This window comes from Alligator sinensis, unplaced genomic scaffold (assembly GCF_000455745.1).
Source record: "Alligator sinensis unplaced genomic scaffold, ASM45574v1 scaffold794_1, whole genome shotgun sequence".
Classification (NCBI taxonomy): domain Eukaryota; kingdom Metazoa; phylum Chordata; order Crocodylia; family Alligatoridae; genus Alligator; species Alligator sinensis.
The window spans coordinates 1,610,929-1,629,430 of NW_005842125.1; the positions used below are offsets into that span (position 1 = coordinate 1,610,929).

General features: G+C 44.2%; 1 protein-coding gene across 2 annotated transcripts in view; it reads left to right on the plus strand.

Moving 5' to 3' along the window:
* The first annotated feature begins 12,170 nt into the window (after window positions 1-12,170).
* Window positions 12,171-18,502, plus strand: part of ANAPC1 (anaphase promoting complex subunit 1) — a 96,570-nt gene continuing 90,238 nt past the window's right edge. Inside the window, exons 1-5 of one of the 2 annotated variants that reach the window (XM_025205706.1) lie at window positions 12,171-12,548; window positions 12,624-12,860; window positions 17,221-17,382; window positions 17,546-17,597; window positions 17,722-17,831. In XM_025205706.1, the coding sequence (XP_025061491.1) occupies window positions 12,648-12,860; window positions 17,221-17,382; window positions 17,546-17,597; window positions 17,722-17,831 (537 nt within the window). In that variant the 5' untranslated portion in view covers window positions 12,171-12,548; window positions 12,624-12,647. The remainder of the gene's footprint in view (window positions 12,549-12,623; window positions 12,861-17,220; window positions 17,383-17,545; window positions 17,598-17,721; window positions 17,832-18,502) is intronic. The other variant, XM_014520540.2, reaches the window with a different exon arrangement.

The following is an 18,502-nucleotide window of genomic DNA, read 5'->3' on the forward strand; positions in this document are numbered from 1 at the left end:
AAAGGCTGCATGATGAAATAGAGGGGCTCATGAGAATAAAAATTTAAGGGTAAAGTGAGACTAAATAGTCTCAAAGGGGGGGGAACTGTGGAATCAGAAAAAATATATGCCTTAAACTTTGACTATTTTAGTTATAAGATGACATAACCGCTTTGTGGAGAATTGCTGGCTCTGTATAGTAGAACAGATAAGAGAAAGTGTTTGTTCTTTGTAACTCCTCTGCAACTGCTTCGCTCACCGCGGCCTTGAAGATAGCAAAAAGTATGTACAACTCTGATTTGCAGGTGCAAGAAGGAGGTTTGTGAACTAACCTCGCCTCCCCCATTAGTTCCCATCCTGATTACAGCAAAGAAATAATAAAGTAACATTATAGCCGCTTTTCATGCTAATTTCACTATATGATCACGTGAGTTGTAAGCAACTGTTAAAAAGTATATAAGCCTCCTGATTTTGCTCTTGGGGGGGGACCCCTTCCAAGTGCTTGGGAAATCCATGTCACTTTGGAATTCCCCCTACAGCTGTAGTTTCTTTTAAATAAAAGCTTCTGCTGACCTGACCCAAAAGTATGCTGCGTGTGTTTCCACAACACCTACTACCTGGCAACAGTTGTCAAGCTGTGTGGGAGAGAATCTTCCATAGGGACCTGTAGAAGGAGCACAGGGACTTAAACTGGCAGGTAGCACACCGGGCACTTCCCATGTAGGCACTGAGACACAGAGAGGGGCAGAGAGCCCATCAAACTGCCCCAGGCAAACCTGCCAATGGAAGGAAGAAACAATTGACCACCTCTCTGTATGCCAGGAACGTATGGAGAAGAGTAATCATACTCCTAATGATGGTGACAGGGATCAAGACCCTGTCCAGAGAGGTGGTACTGTTTGGCCACCTGATCACGCAGGAAGGGACCCTAACAGCCTGCTTCAACCAGTTCACCTCCTGCTTCATGAACACACTGTCAAAGGCCAGGAACCTCTTTAAGTACAGATGAACCTCCCAGTTGAGGATTGTGTCAGAATGGGACTGAGCAAGCTGCAGGTGTACTACAGAAAGATGGCAGAAGGCAGCAGGGAGAATATGGCAGTTAAATTATGCTTGAGCACAGACTACAAAAATGTCACTGAGGGATAGGGTCCAAATCTTATTCTACCTCAAAGGTGCCTACATACAATCCTATTCCTGTTTTCCGAAGTCCCTAAAAAAAATATTAATATGTAAATTTTTGTAACATGACTCCGCCTTTGCTTTTTTGACTTTGATATCAAGGCTATGAGGAGCAGGGTGGATTCATCACCTTTTGCGCTACCATTTTTTCAGGGACTAAGCAAGATAGAATAGGACTGTACTTGCATGCCTTGGATATGAAATTGGATTTGGGTCCAGATCCCCAAAAATACTAAGGTGTCTAAATACATAATTTAGGCACCAAGGCCATGTTCAAAGCCACTGTTCAGCTGCTGCTTACCTTCATAAGTGTTGAAGCGGACATGCCCAAAGCTGCCTAAGTGCTGATTCTTCCCCACAGTCATAGGTAAGTTCTGGCAGTGGGGGGTACAACTCCATGCTGCTGCCCCTGCTGTTGCCAGGTGCTGGCTCCAGCCAAGCTGCAGCCATGTTAGCACAGAAATCTGAGGTAGGGCATGTGCCCCCCTCCCCCCACACGTTGCCAATGCCTGCAGCTATGTTGAAGCTAAAGCTGTGGAGGTCCTGATACAGGATCCTAAACTTAGGTGGAATATAATCTTCCCTTATTAAGTGTATAAGTGGATTTAGGCACTTATTTGTGATTCTATTCTATCTTGCTTGAGTCCCTCAGAAAGTGGGTTGGTCCTCCTCTCTGCTGCTTTTTTGTGACTCAGACTTAAAAGTTAGATGATAAGGTGTTACAGAAGTAAAAATACATGAATGGTGTTTCCAGGACTTGAACAGGGCAAAACAGAATCACACTAAGCACCTAAATCCATATAAATGACTAGTAGATGGGATAGAACAGGGGTGGACAAAATATGGCCCATCAGGCCATTCTATCCAGCCCGTGGGGCATCTAAAAAGTTTGGAAAATTAATATTTATCTGCTCCTGGCTGCCTGTCAAAGGTGACAGGAGCCAGGGGCAGTAGGATCCAGGGGAGCCGGAAGGACTCAGGAGCAAGGCCAGCACTGCCCCACCCCTGCAATGGCAACCAGAAGCCTCTTCCTGACCCGGCTGTCACTGCTTCCCTGCACGCCTGCTGTAGCAGCACATGGCTCCGAGCTGCATGGCTGAACCGTGGGAACACACGGCTGCACCAGTACAGTACCCTGGGGCCAGGAGCAGAAGGGCGCGTGTGTGTGTGTGTGTGTGTGTGTGAGCAATGAGGAGTGGGGAGAGTGAGAGAGAGAGAGCAATGAGGCAAGGAAAGTGTGTGTGTATAGTGAGGGAGGCACAGAGTGTCCAGTGTGTGTGTGTGTGTGTGTGTGTGTGTGTGTTTATAAGGCGAGTCCCACAAGCACACCCCATCATACACATGCACTCACACCCCCTCACACACCTCAGCCACCCTCCCCCCCACACCCCACATATCCACACATGTGGATCCTCCCCCCCCCAAGTATATGGCCCTAACACTCAAGGCTTTAATCCTGTAAAATCAAAGGATGGAACAACACTCTTGAAAGACAGTGAATCCATCAATGCTTGCTGGAAAGAACATTTCCAGGACTTTCTGAATCATGCCTCAACTGTCAATGAAGATAAGATCAACAATTTTCCACAAAAATCAATCAGAGAAGACCTCAGTTTGCTGCCTACCCTGGCAGAGGTCGGGAGTGCCATCGGGAAAATGAAGAATAACAAGGTAGCCGGTGTTGATGGAATACCTGCAGGGATTTTCGAAGGAGGAGGAGAACAATTTACAGGTTAGCTTCTTGTCCTCATCCTTAATATCTGGAACAAAGAAGAAATCCCAGCCACCCGAAGGGATGCCTTGATTGTTACCATCTTCAAGAAGGGGGACAGAGCTGATTGCGGAAACTACCAAGGCATCTCATTGTTGGCCACTGCTGGGAAAGTCATTGCTTGTATCCTTGCTAACTGCCTTCTCCCACTTGCAGAAGAAATTCTTCCAGAATCTCAAAGCAGCTTCAGACCATCTCAAGGAACTGCGGACATGATCTTTACAGCACATCAAATCCAGGAGAAGTGTTGTGAGCAAAATCAACCTCTCTATCTGGCCTTCATCAACCTCTCTAAAGCCCTTGATTCTGTAAACTGTGAAGCCCTATGGAAAATCTTGTCCAAAATTGGCTGCCTAAACAAGTTCATCAGTGTTCTGAGACTTCTCCACAACAACATGTCCGCAAGGGTTCTCAGCAATGGGAATCAAACAGACCCATTTAAGGTGAAAATTGGAGTAAAGCAAGGTCATGTCATCACTCCAATTTTGTTCTCCATCTTCATCTCCACCATAATGCACCTCATCGACAGAAAGCTCCCACCTGGAATTGAAATTGTGTATAGGATGGATGGAAGACTCTTCAACCTCCACAGACTCAAGTCCAAAACAAAGACCACAACAACATCCATAATGGAGCTCCAGTATGCGGATGACAATGCTGTCCTTGCTCAATCTGAAATGGACCTCCAAACCAATCTTAATGTATTCTCAGAAATCTACAAGAGTATTGGCCTAACTCTAAACATTAGGAAAAAGCAAGTCCTTTACCAACCTGCTCCAAATGGAGAAACAAACTCCCCCTCCATTCAAATCAACAGATAATTGCTGGATCACTTTGCCTATCTTGGAAGCCATCTTTCATCAAAGGCAGACATGGATGCAGAAATACAACACTGCTTGAAATGTGCAAGTGCAGCCTTTGGACGTTTGAGTAAGAGTCTTCTTAAATTGTGACATCCTTGCTGAAACAAAGCTCTTGGTTTATTGAGCCATTGTCATTCCAGCTCTGCTGTATGGCTCGGAAACTTGGACCACATACAGAAGACATCTCAAGAGCTTGGAAAAGTATCACCAATGGTGCCTTCACAAGATCCTTTGCATTAGCTGGGAGGATAGATGCACAAACATCAGCCTCTTGGCTGAAGCAAATTCCAAAAGCATTGAGGCCAGGATCATCCAAAACCAACTTCGCTGGACAGGTCATGTTATTCACATGCCTGACTCATGCCTTCCAAAGAGAATCTTTTTCTCACAGCTGAAAGAAAGTCAGTAAAGTAGCAGAGGACAAAGAAAGCGCTTCAAAGATACTCTGAAGACAAACATGAAGAGGTGTAACATCAGCATCAACACTTGGGAGACCCTTGCTCAGAACCAACCAAAATGGAGGAAGGCTCTTTGGGAGGGACCTCAACACTTAGAAACAGCTCGTTGACATGCAGAAGAAGAAAAGAGGAACAAGTTAAAAGAACGTCAGAACATCCAATGCAGCAACACAGTGCCCATCCCTCCTGGAAACACCTGTCCTCATTGCAACAAGACATGTGGCTCTAGAATTGGGCTATGGAGCCACCTGCAGATTCACTATTAAGATCCTTGGAAGACAATCTTACTTGTTTGCAAATGATTGCCCATCATCATCATTATACAAGAGTAAGGCTTCATTTTAAGCTATTGTGTGACTACCTCTGTGTATGCTACACACACACACACACACATGTAAATCAGGACAAAATATTTTTTGATATCAAATTGATGAATGTTGTAACTTTTTGATTTTTAGAACATAATTTGGTATTTTTCTGGTTCTGAGATGGCAAAACCCCTTGCTGAAAGCAGTATTTCTGGGGGCAAGGGGAGGGACTTCTGGTGGCAAAGGATGGGGGCTAGGAGGTAGGACTTCTGGTCCGAAGATGGTGACCAGGCGGCAGGGCACCTGTCAAGAGGCAGGGCTACCCATGCAGGCCTCAACAGCTTGCCAAAATTTGGTCAGCAGCCCTCTGCCTGAAATAATTGCCCAACCCTGGGATAGAATATGTCCTCCTGGTGTTCCCCTGCAACTCTCACCAACAGAGCTTAATCCTATAAATGTGCTTTGAGCATACCTACGCTAAATATAATGCATACAGAAGACAGCTGAGGGATAAAAGGTAGTGTGTGATCTGCAGTTAGTTAATTCACCTATGAGATGAATGATCTACATTTAAATCTGCTCTACATGATATGGAGCAGGGACTGAGTTTCCCACATTCCAGGTAAGATCCTCTACCATGAGGGTGTTCTTGGGTGGATCACTGTCTTTATTTAAATTTACTGGGCAGAGATAGGGGGACTAACCCTATAGTCTAGCAGTCAGGACATACATGGGGTACAGAAGATGGAGGTTCAATATCCTGCTGCAATAGCAATTTACTTACACAGAACAGCTCCAACAGAAGAGTGAGAGAAACCCATCCCAGAATATCCACTGGAAGTTCTTGCTAGTTAGAAACTTGCCAGGACACGCATTCAAGTCTCTGCTCCAAAGTAAGCCTATCAGGGACCTGAATATAGGTCTCTAGCATCAGAGGTGAGTGCAGCTACAATAACACTCTCGGGTTTTTGGGGCTCTTTCTTCTGTTTTTTGTAGATGGGGGGTGGGGTAGAAATCAGGCCTAGGTGCTTCACTCTCAGGAGAACATATGCAGCTGAGATTCTCCTGAAGAGTGAGGCAGCTGCCTGGTCAGAGGTAGGTGCCTAAAATAGGGTGGAGGGGTCTACTTGTTGGAATGCCTAAAGCGTGTTGAGATCTGAGCTGACTGCAGACTTCCTACTAGATCCTAGTGTGCATGCATGCAGCTACAAGTGCAGGTCCTCAAAGGATCGTTACAAGGTATCTGGGACAGTTCTCGTCCTTCTAATTCTTCAAAACCTATAGGCAGTAATATGCAGTCAAAAAACCTAATGCTATGTAACAGGGTGTAGGCTATTATCTAGTCTTGTCCTGGAAATGAGCTCAAGTTTTTATGGTGCTGGAAGGGATGGACAAACTTACTGGGATTCTGCTTTGGCCAAGACAGATTAATGTCTTTGAAAGGAGATGATGCTGTGCTAAAAGTTCAGCCAGGTGAACTGAACCCTAGCCTGGGGAAGTTTTCTATTTAATTAGGTAACACTGTACAATAAGAGTTACAATCTTAACTTTTGTATATTGTTTGTAATTGTAATGTTCAGCCATGATTAAAAGGATCATAGAGTACACTTTGCTCCCTGTACACATATACTATTTACTACTTAACCATACATAAAACGTGTTAGTATGCTATTTTATGTTTTAATGTATGTTTTAGTACATTTGTACAAATGACAGTCCATGCAATATGGACAACATTATGTTACTGTGACAACCTCATAAGTTCAGCTAGTTCTTACTGTAAACAAAAATAAATTACACATCTGTATTTCTTTGGCAGTTAAGTACATACTGAATCCTACAGAATGATTTTTGCTTAGTGTGCAATATTCTTTAGATGATGCGGTAATTGAGGATTTACTGGAACAGTGGAAGTTAGAAGTCCAAATAGCCTAATTATGTATTGTGATATTTGATTAAATAAAATCACATACAATTACATTGTTCCCTATGAGCTCGCTGGAACAATGACTAGACTCATTGGAAAAACAGATAACAGTAACTGCCCCTGGTAGTTAACAGAGAATGGTAACTGCCTGACATCTAGTGCTGGCAGCTGGAGATGCAGTTAGGCTTTCATTTGTTGCACTGATATTTAGAAAGATCAGAGACTGTATTTAAAAAAACTCAGTAGGCAACAAACCCTTTCTCTCCCATTAAGGACAAGAGAATAGCCATCTACAAATCTCTGACCAAAAGCATATTATGGGCTAGGTTCTTTGCTGGTGTCAGCTGAGGGAGCTCAGAGTACAGTGGAGTTATATGAATTGAGATCAGCTGCACATTTTAAATCTGAAATAAGGATCAGATGGAATAGCTGCCTGCTCTAGCAGAGGACAGTACACCATGACCTAGATATGAGGTCCCTTTTAAATCTTTGCTGCTATGTAATCTGGCTCTGGGTGCAATGTACTTCCTGTCCAGAAAACAATGACATCCTAAAAATCCTACCTTTCTCCTTGTAAGGCAGAATGCTTGAGGAATATGATGCGGTACACTACACTCATCATTCAGTGCCTCTTGGGAAGTACCCTGCAGCTCTGTTGCACTTGGCCAAACAGTACATGCTGTGGGGAAGTCCTGTCAGGCAGCCATAATTTTAAAAAAAGGTTAAAAACTACTTTTGGCTCCTAAATGTGATGCTGAGTACCGCTCCTAACTTGCAATCAGCTTCCTGTTTTTAAAGTGTTCTCCTATGCTCAATTTGCTGTATGAAAGACCCTCACAACTAGGAGAAGCTGACAGAGGCCCTGATCCTGCTCTGGGTCCCATGTAGGTGGATATCTCTGCCTGCCTAGAGCCACACTGTAGTCAGTGGGGCTCCAGCTTGGCGACTGGGCCCTCCCACAATCAGCTTGTTCACAGAACTGCAAAAGTCAAAAGTGTCTTCCTGTGACCCACCCCATGGAGTCTAGCTCATAGCATCTAACAGTCTTTGTCAGCTGTCTGTAAGTTCATTCTAAAGTAGTAAACCACCTGGCAGCATTAAGACAACCACAAAAACAACCCCCCACCCTAGAAAACAGAGGAAGATTTTGCCCCCTTCATTGCAGTTGACTCTATCCTTTTAAAAAAGATCAGAAGTTTCAGAGAAACAGACTGGAACACTTTTGAGCCTTAGCAAGTGCCCAGAGCTGAGTTTCTGTACCAGGAGCTTAAACAGAAGCTCTGATAGCTCTCGTGGGAGGGGAAACAAAACAGATGTTTGATCAGAAAGCAGTGGAGACTTAAGAGCTGTCCATTTATGTTGGGATTTTGTTTGGCTGTTCTTTATCTGGAGTTGAACTCTTAAGCTGTATGGAGCTGAAGAATTTACTAGTGCAAATGTTCTTAGTTGCAAGACATTTATGACACAATCTGGAAACTTAAAAAAGATTTTTATAGGGTGTCTTTAAAAAGATTTTTCTGTAAAGCTACTCATTCTCTAGCCCTCCTCTTGGGGGAGGGAATATGAGATGTTCCCTTTTAATGGAGGCTGCTTGGCATGGCAGCTTATTGTGGCTAGGAGGGCCAATTGCTTGATGAAAACAACTTGTACTCTTAAAGATGACTAGGTTCTTAAAAGGGATGACATAAGACTAGTTCAATATGGCTGTGAATTAATGATGTAGTGACACTAGGGTCATTTTCAGTGATCTGGGCATTACAGGGAAACTGAGACTGCAAATACAAATTTAGAATAGAAATGAGACTTTGAACTGCAAAAGAGAAATCATTATTATACATATTTATTTCTAATTCTTCCATCCACTTGGGGACTGTGGCCAGGGGCTGCTCAGTTAGGGGATACCTGTAAACACCTTCTTCTGAAGCCCCCTCTACATGTTACAGGTATTGTGCAATTACTTTGATACCAGCTACACCTGCAAAGTAGTTATATCACACAATAAAAAGCTCCAACCAACTATAAAGTTAGACCTTGAAAATGTGTACAACTTTACAGCTGGTTGCTATCTAGCTTTAATTTGCATGTGTAAGCAGGGTCTCCCCTGCAGCTGGGAATCCTCTCAGCTGACAGACCTCCCAGCCACAGGGTTGCACCTTGCCTAGTGTGAAACCCCCAGGCATGGGGGATTGTGGCTGCCTTGGTCCCCTGGGCCTGGGGGATTGCGGCAGCTGCAGTCTGCTGGGCCCAGGGGTGCATGGGGTTCTCTCACATTGTGGGTAGCCAGTTCACAATATAGTAACCAACTGGTCACTCTTATTTGTTTCATAACTGGGGAGATCAACTTCCAAAGAAATGGAAGGGAAGTGGCTTGCAGGCCAAAAGGTTGGAGGTAGAGGAGCTTTGCCCATCCTGTTTTCAGGGGCAGAGTGTGTATCTGAGAATCCCAACTAGATAGTAGGCTTGAGACTTCTGCATTATGCCCGATTTACTTTCTCCCAGTAAACCCAGATGGCAGAGCATTCTTTCTGCATTGAGAAGTGCCCAGGTTCTGCCGCAGCAGCTCCTGTGCAATACCTCCCTGGATACCAGGGTATGGACAGGCCCAAGCTCCCTTACTTCTTGGAGATCCCTATCTCTCCTCTCTTTGAACAGTTGCCATTGCTCCTACCTCTACATCCCAGTAGTGGCAGCTGCTTTCCACCCTGAGCAAAACCTGCCACTATGGTGACAACACCAAGACAGAGAGCCCCACTGTCTTGCTGAAAGCTGAGTGATAGCTTCCGTCTTCCAAGGCTGGTTCCCTGCTCTAATAATAACAGCAAAGCGGGGGGGAATCTTCAGAGCTGATCCTACTCATTCCAACTGGGCTGCAGGGGAGAGGGGGAGGACAGGGGGTAGCCTCACTTAGGGCAGCCACAGTGCCTACTCCTGGGGGGAATGGGCAGAGTGGAGGAACCTAGCCCCTTCCTGTTGCTGCACTGTACCCAGCACAGAAGCATCCCCAGCTCTGGGACAAATGGGAAAACTGCAGTGACTGGGAAGGGAGGGGAGGGCACCTGCCTTAGAGCATGCAGAGAAAAATCAGGGTTGCTTACATGTTTGGCAACTTAAAAAAAGTCCTCAGAAGCTCTTGTAGGGTGGTGTGTCTGTACCAGTGGCTTCACATCCCACCTGCCTCCAAGCTGCCTCCCCCACTGCCAGTGACACGGGCAGCGTGGATGGCTCTGCCCCACACCCCTATACCTGACCACAGGGCCATTAGCATGCCTGGGCACTGCCTTACCCTGGGGCAGGGGCCTCCTGCCACAGCATCACTGTCCTCCATCTCCACCTCCATGGCCAAAGCCAGGTGGCAGCAGCAGGTCCCTTCCCTCTGGGCCACTGATACACTGCCAGGAGCTCTGCAGCAGGTCTAGTGTTGCCAGGTCTTAAGTATGAAATTATTGTATTTGCTGAAAAACTACCATACACTGAAAAAAATTGCAAATGAATATACAAATAAACCTTCTTATTTACTTTATATTGCTCATTGTAAGTCACCATGAGAACTGGGCCATCCAACTGGAAGCATTTCTTTATTTTGAGGTAAGCTGTCATAAGAAAATGCTGACAGCAAACCCAAAGGCCTGTTAAGACTCCTTGCAAGTGACTTGGGTTTTGAATATGCTGTGTCAATGAGCTGCCGCAAAAATAGGTACATTCTGAACACTTTTTCTATTATTGATTGTCAGGGATCCTGACTTTCTCTGAAAAAAAATCCCCAATTTCCAGTTTAAAAAAGTAACCCCAAATCCACGTTTCCATGATTAATATGGAATGCCGCTAATATATTGCAACAAGGTTCTTTGGGTAAAGCTGCTATTTCTTATTAGACCAACTCAAATAGTTGGAAAAAATTCTTGCTTCCCCAGCCTTACGAAGGTCTTGCTTGACCAGTCTCATTTCCTTTTACGACCAGGTGACCTATCACCTGGACAAGGGAGAAGAGATTGGTGTCGTATATCCTGACTTTAAAAAAGCCTTCGATCTGGTATACCATGATCACCTCTTGGCAAAACTGGCCAGCTGCGGACTCAACCTCACCATGATCCACTGGCTGGGGAATTGGCTCTGCGGTAGGACCCAGAGGGTGATGGTTGACGGAAGCCAATTGTCACAGTGCCCTGTGACCAGTGGGGTCCCTCAAGGCTTTGTCCTAGGGCCTCTACTGTTTAACATCTTCATCAGTGATGTAGACACTGGTGTCAGAAGCGGACTGGCCAAGTTCGCCAATGACACCAAACTGTGGGGTAAAGCATCCACACCTGAAGACAGAAGGGTGATCCAGGCAGATCTTGACAGGCTCATGAAATGGGCAGATGAGAACCTGATGGTGTTCAACACCGAAAAATGCAAGGTTCTCCACCTTGGGAGGAAAAACCTGCAGCATGCTTATAAGCTCGGCAGTGCTACGCTGGTTAGCACTACAGATGAAAGGGACTTGGGGGTCATGATTGACCACAAGATGAACATGAGCCTTAATGTGATGCTGCAGCTAGTAAAGTGAGCAAAATGCTGGCTTGCATCCATAGATGCTTCTCAAGCAAATCCCAGGACGTCATTCTCCCACTGTACTCAGCCTTGGTGAGGCCACAGCTGGAGTACTGCGTCCAGTTTTGGGCTCCACAATTCAAAAAGGATGTGGATTAGCTTGAGAGAGTGCAGAGGAGAGCCACGCGCATGATCAGAGGTCAGGGAAGCAGATCTTACGACGACAGGCTGAGAACCATGGGACTCTTCAGCCTGGAAGAGCGCAGGCTCAGGGGTGATCTGGTGGCCACCTATAAGTTTATCAGGGGTGCTCATCAGGATCTGGGGGAATGATTGTTCACCAGAGCGCCCCAAGGGATGATAAGGTCGAACGGTCACAAACTCCGCTGCACCGTTTCAGGCTGGACATAAGGAAGAACTTTACTGTCCGAGCCCCCAAGGTTTGGAATAGACTGCCGCCGGGGGTGGTTCAACCACCTACTCTGAAAGCCTTCAAGAGACATTTGGATGCTTATCTTGCTGGGATCCTATGATCCCTGCTGACTTCCTGCCCCTGGGTCAGGGGGCTGGCCTCAATGATCCTCCGGGGTCCCTTCCACCCCGAATGTCCATAAAATCTATGAAATCTTGCAAAGCTTGCAAAGAAATTTTTTTCCAACTGCATGAGTTGGTCTAATAAAAGATATTAGATTTACCCAAAGAGTCTTGTCTGCTTATGTCCTTAGACCAACCCGGCTACAAACTACCCGACTTATATAGCGAGAGCGAGAGAGTGGTGTTTCATTTTAGTCACGGAAAAATGTACATGTGGGGTGTTTGTTTTTTTAAATCCGAAATGGGTTGGGGTTTTTTTAAGCAGAGAAAACCAGGATTCCTGTTAATCATACATGGTACGAGGGCTGAAGTAATGGCACCAACACCATCATTATGGTACAGCCGTCTTGCCCCCTCCTCCCGGCCGTGCCCCGCTGCCGTGACAACAGCCCGCAGGTCTCCTGCCCCCAGCCGCGGTGACTCAGCCTGCGCGCCGAGGAGGGTGGTGGGAATTCCAAGATGGCCGCGCCCGCGTGAGGCGCCGCCGGGGCTGGCGCTGCGATCTGCGGAAGGAGCCCCGGTTCCGCTGCCGCCGTCCGCGGCCGGGCCCTCTGCGCGCCTGAGCGCGTATGGGTGGCGGTCCCGGACTCCCCACCGGGAGCGCAGGAAAGGGTCCCTCCAAAGCGGGGCTGGGCCAGGGCGAAGGCTTTTCTGTGGCCTCACTGTACTGTGGTTGGGAGGACAGAGCTGTGGGAAGGGTGGGACCGGTAAAGAGCTTGGCAGACAGTGCTGGAATCGCCACTATCCTGGTGGTTTTCTTTGTGAAAACCTGGGACGCTTGGCTCAGGCTCCAGGAGAAATAGGAATAAGTGAGCAGGTCAGCTGGCAAGCAGAACTGTACACTACAGAACCTTGAAGAGCCTTGAAATGTGTTTCCCCGTATTTCTTTTTCTTGAAAATCCATGTTTACATGCAAAGGTTTTTTGTTGTGAACTGGTAAATATTACCTAGGTGATTTGCATGACGTCGGAGGCGTGACTGGCACTGATGACTGTTTTATCTTGGATTCAGAAATAATGTTGATATTTGGAACCCATGTCGAACAAGCATGAAGAGAGGGCAACGATGATTGCAGCCGGGGATTTGCAGGAGTTTGTTCCTTTTGGCCGTGACTACTGCAGGCACCACCCTAATGCCCTGAACCTTCAGCTGCGGGAGCTGCAGCCAGCTTCTGAGCTATGGTCCTCTGATGGAGCTGCTGGCCTTGTGGGATCTTTTCAGGAGGTGACAATCCACGAAAAACAAAAGGTAGAGTTGCACTTACTGATTAAACAATTATTCTGATGATTAAACCTAATGAGCTTGAAGAAAAAAACTTTTCATTAACTATTTGATCTATATGTACTAAAATACGTAATATATGTACTAAAATATGCTTAGACTCCAAATATTGAGGAACTCCCTCCAAAGAGCAAATAGGATAGCTGTATGTATTTGTTTAGGAAACGCATGTAAAAATATAGATAGTACATTTTACTGCACTGTTTCTCATTGCAGTGATGTGCTCTGGTTCAGCACAGTTGTTACATTTCTGTCTAGCCATGTGTAGTCACATGGGTTTCATTGATCTGGCTTCCACAAACGAGCTGCTGCAGTAACTACACCCACCCTATGAAGAAAAGGACAAAAGGGCAAGTTTACATACAAAAGCTATACCACATTAACTATTAGTATAAGAACACACTCCTGATGGGGATGCAGTTCTTCAGCTACAAGGCAGAGATATAAACGTGTCTACATTAGGTTTTATACTGAGTTAATTAGAACTGTGAGGGAGAAGGGAAGTAAAAAATGGCAAAAATCAGTTTACATTTGTGTCAGGTAAATTAGCGAATGATGCAATTATTTCAGTGAGATGTCCAATGGAAAAGTACAGCGAAGACGGGAAGAATTTTCACCTGGTGTTTGTTAACATGGAAGAAGCACGTGACCATGTATCTATTAAGAGAAGTGGTGTGATATATGAGGGAACAACTAGTACTAGAGCTGTGTGAGGGTTGTGCAAAATGAGTGCAGAGGCTCAAAACCACAAATTAGAAGCACACACTGGAAGGCGGGATTTCCCAGTCGAGGTTGGGGTTTGTCAAGGGTCAGCACTATGCCTGTTTTTTGTTTGCATTAGTTCTTGATATGTTCACCAGGAGCTTTCAGAAGGATGACATGTTGCATAATGTTTGTAGACTACGTGGTCGGTTTTGCAAAAGGCAGAGAATGATTTGAGCAGGGGGAGGGACATCCTGAAAAGGCATAGTCTATAGATCAGCAGAGAAAAATATGGAATATATGTCATGCACTTATTCAGGGAGTGCACCCCTGGGATTGGATGACCCACACATACCTTCTGCATATACGTTCAAGTACCCGAGCTCCATTGTGGAAAAAATGGAGACAGATGAGAAAATTAAGAACAGAATAAATAAAGGATAAAGTGGGGTTGGTTACCATGACTTGCGATGTAAATTTTTTCTTCCAGATTAATTGACATTTTTCTAAGAGTGGCAAGGCCAGTGCTATTGTATAGATCAGTGCTGGCCAACAAAGAAACAATAGTTGTCCATGATAAGGGTGATGGAGATGAGGATGCTGATGTAGATTTATGTAGCCAGTAGGAAAGACTAAGAAAGGAAGAGAAATGATGACAGGCAAAGGTGACATCAAAGTGGGGACACACTTGGAATAAGAACAGTGAGACTGATTTAATGGTTTTGATAGAAAGTGATGTTCCTAACCTACCATTAGACTAGTATGAAAACTGTGTGTAGGACAGGCCCCAAATAGTTCCCCCCACAGCAGCACTCTTACTTGTAATGATGCCTACTCCATTCCCTCCCTCCTACTTTGATGTATTCCATAACTGATTGTGAAACCCTAATACACAGATAAACTGTTGTACAATCAGCTGGGCAAAAGCTTTATGCCATCACAGGTGGCTGCGAAGTGTAAGATTCTATCTAAAGGAACAAAAAAATACTGCTTCTGACATAGTCCATCTCTGCTAATTATGGATTAATCTTTTTTTTGTTGTTGTTGTTTTTGTTAGTTCTTTGCATGTAAAAGAAGCAAAGCTTTTTTCTATTTTTGTCTGTCAGAATCTAGCTGGACATGTGTAATGTTTACACCTATTCATAATCCATGATTTGAGACGTGTATGCATGAGTTTGTATGCAGTTGGGAAGGAATGTACCTCTGGTAAACCAAGCCCTTGGGTATCAGATAGAAGAGTGTTCCAGCACTCTAACTATAATATAACTGCGTTGTTCTCTTGCTTGGGAAAATATTGTGAGAGGGTAGTAAGGAAATAAGTCTGAGCATTTCATAATTGGTGCATATATCAGCAATCTCTGCAAACAAGCAGAAGAGCAAACAGGCATGGAGACCCCCTCCTGCCCCCCCTTCTAAAAGAGGTTTCTAGGGCTGGTAGAGACGAGCTGGAAAGGAAAGCTTGGACTATATCCATTTACTTGTGGAGTTATTCTGCCACTTTCGACTCCAGGCTGGCTCCAAGTTTAGATTTTTTGTAAGCACAAGGTTTTATAAAAGCTAAGGCTATTAGAAATATTTCTGTGCTTTTTTATTTTTAAACAATGAAAATAGTAATTTTGACATTTCAGTGATTGTTTGGGTTGCAACCCAATCGCTGCAGAAGTGAGAACTTGAATTTGAAACTAACCTTTAAGAAGTACAAAGATTAAATGGCATGGATTATAAAAAATAAAATAAAATAGTTCAAGATAATTCATAATAATTCATTATAACTGGGGTTTGTGCATATGCCTTGGGTGTTTCAGAAGGCAGGGTAGATGATGAACCTTAAAAACTGACTTAAATAAGATATATAGGGCATAAGCTTTTGTGAACTTGAGTTTACAGCATCTGATGAAGTGAGAGGACACGCACAGAGCAGTGTATAAAGTGGAGTGAGTGATCTGAATACAAAAGGTGGTGGGGGGAGGGGGAGGAAGAATGGCAGGGCTGGGCAAGGCAAACAAGCATCCATAGAAATGAAGGGATCGTGCAAGCTAATCTTGTTTTATATATATTTAGTTTGTCTGTGAAGTGCATATCTACCTTTTCTTCTGCCTGACTTCATACTAATGCAACTAACTACTGTCTCTAGTGGGTTATGGAATAGAGAAAATCCCACACAATTTACTGATTCGTTTTGATGCACTGCTGATTGTACGATTTCACAATGATTACACACTTAATTTATACAACACAATTTTATTTTAAAACTCTTTACTACGTATATAACACTGCTTAGCTTTAAGAAACACCACAGACATTAAGAACACAATAACTACATATATCAGAAACAATGCTCCGAATGCACTTCCTTCCCAAACAATGCTATAAGAATTAGTGTTACAAAAACAACTACAATTACAACTAAAAGTTAAATTTGAATCAATACTGTTATTTTCATAATATACTTACAATCCAGAATTCCGAGAAGCCAAATACCAAAATATGGTTTCATTCCTCAGTAGTATGATTTAATGGGTTGGCCTCAGTAGTACGGTTCAATAGGCTCGCCTCAGCAATACAATTCAATAGGCTGGCCTCAGCAATACGATTCAATGAGCTGGGCTCAGCAGTGATAGGACTAAGTCCCCTTCCTTCAGTCCCTTTTGGGCGCTCTGCAGCTTCAACGTGAACTAAGAAATTTGTGTTCACGGAGAGGGTGGATCAGGTGATCAGTCTGTTCCGGCCTACACTTGAGATTCTTCCTTCGTTGTTCTGCAGGTGAAGTCACCTCCAAATTGGGATAGTAAATTACAGTTTTTATTGAGTGAGCTGCCGTCAGTGGGCTCCTCCTACTCAACCTGTCACTACTCCCAAATTTGGGTTCGGATCTTACTCAACAGATTCTTTTGCATTTGTTGAGCATTTTAAATTACTCTTGGGGAGACTTCCGTATCACTGCAAATGCCCTTTTCTTACCAATCTTGTTAAAAGGCCTTGGGGTTTGATCTCTCGGAACTCAGGATATTTGCTCTCTTTGTAAAAGACTTCTAAAGATAAAATTTAAATTAAGACTTTAAGCGAAGTCAGGACATTTTGCACGTAGTCCCAAAAACAATGAGCTAGATAAGGAGATAAATCTTATCTTCTTCCTGAAACTGGCTAATGGGCAACTTTTACAAACATTCAAACTATTTCATTCAATATGACGACTACCTTTGGTATTGTAGCCATCCCTCCCCTCCTGCTTTCCAAAGATTGCAAACAGACCAGGTTAAAACACCTGAAAAACTATTGGGTTGCCTGAAACACAATAGCAACAATCCCTGAATTTCTTGCTGTAACAGAATGAGGACAGTGGACACAGTGGCTAATCTGTGTTTTGGTACACCACATAGTTGACCTCTCATTTGATTGTAAGCAGGGAGTTTTTCAGTGTAGCAGATATTATGTTTTCCCACTTCTAGAAAAGAGAAGTAGAAACCAAAATCTACTCTGCTCTGCAATAATAGCCAAAGACTTTATTTGATTGATTAATAAAACTAAAGTTAGACCCACCTTTAAGATTGCACTAGACTTGTGGCTAAATCATCCTTCAGTTGATAGGAATGTGTAATGTTTTCTTAAAACTTATGATTTACAGGAGAGTTGGCAGCTGAGGAAAGGAGTCAGTGATGTCGGGGAAGAAGTGGACTATGATGAAGAATTGTATGTGGCTGGCAATGTGGTCATTTGGAGCAAAGGAAGTAAAAGCCAAGCTTCTACTGTTTATAAGGCTTTCACTGTGGATAGTCCTGTTTTACAGGTATGCACAGTTTGAAGTTATGGTCATTGAATGGGTGCATATTAGCTAATCAATACTAGCTAACTCATTCTAAACTTTCAATGCCTTGGAGCAGAATGAAAACATTGTATGAATAGAAATGGTGTATTTAGTTTTTTAATATCAGACTGTCATTCTTTTTTAGGCATTGTGGTGTGATTTTACCATACCACAGGAAAAATGCGGAAAGGATGACCGTAAGTTTCATTCTAATTTTTATTGTAGTGCCAAATTAATAGTTTATCCTAGTTTAATTTTGTTAACTTGAGAAATAAACTATTCATTTTAGAACTAAAAATACCTGTTTATATTTTCCATCAGTTTCAGGCAGCAATGAAATGGTAGAGAAATGTATCTGCATATTGCAGAGCTCCTGCATAAATGTTCATAGCATAGAAGGAAAAGATTTTGTTGCTGCTTTACCTTTTCAAGTAAGTTAATTATTTTCAATGCTTCTATCTTATTGTGTGTTTTGCTGAAATTGTTGATTCTCTTTTGTGTGTTGGAATGCACGCCTCTTGAAACATCACTGTAGTGTAGTAATCTGCAGCATGAATTCTTAATTGTAGTTAGAGGTGCACTGATATATTATTTGCATATCGGCTCAGTACCAATAAAAGGAAAATTTACATTATTGGCTATCGGCTTTTTTTGGCTGCTGTAGCCGATAAAGGGCACTGATAAATGTAATTAATTATGCCTTCTGGCCGGGGCCCCTGGACACTTGGGTTTTCTCAGGAAATGGCAGGCTTCCCCTTGCAGGCAGCCAGCATTCTAGTTTGCAAGGGGGGTCCTGCTTGGGGCTGCCGGGAGCGACACACAGGAAGCACTGTGTGCATGTGTGTGACTGAACGCATTCACGTGGCCAGGAATGCAGCCAGGCAGTGTGGAGAGCAGCTCCCTGCAGGTAAGTCAGTGGATGGGAGGAACCGTTGGGGAGGGAAGGGGCATGGGGACTCGTATTGAGGCCCCCACGGTGAGGGAGGGGCTGGGGCTGGAGGCGGTGCATGGGACCTGGTGCCAGGGTGGGGAGTGGGATAGAGCCACGGGCAACTCGTCTGGGGGGGTGGGGCGCTAGGGTGCAGCTCCCGGCCACTGTACA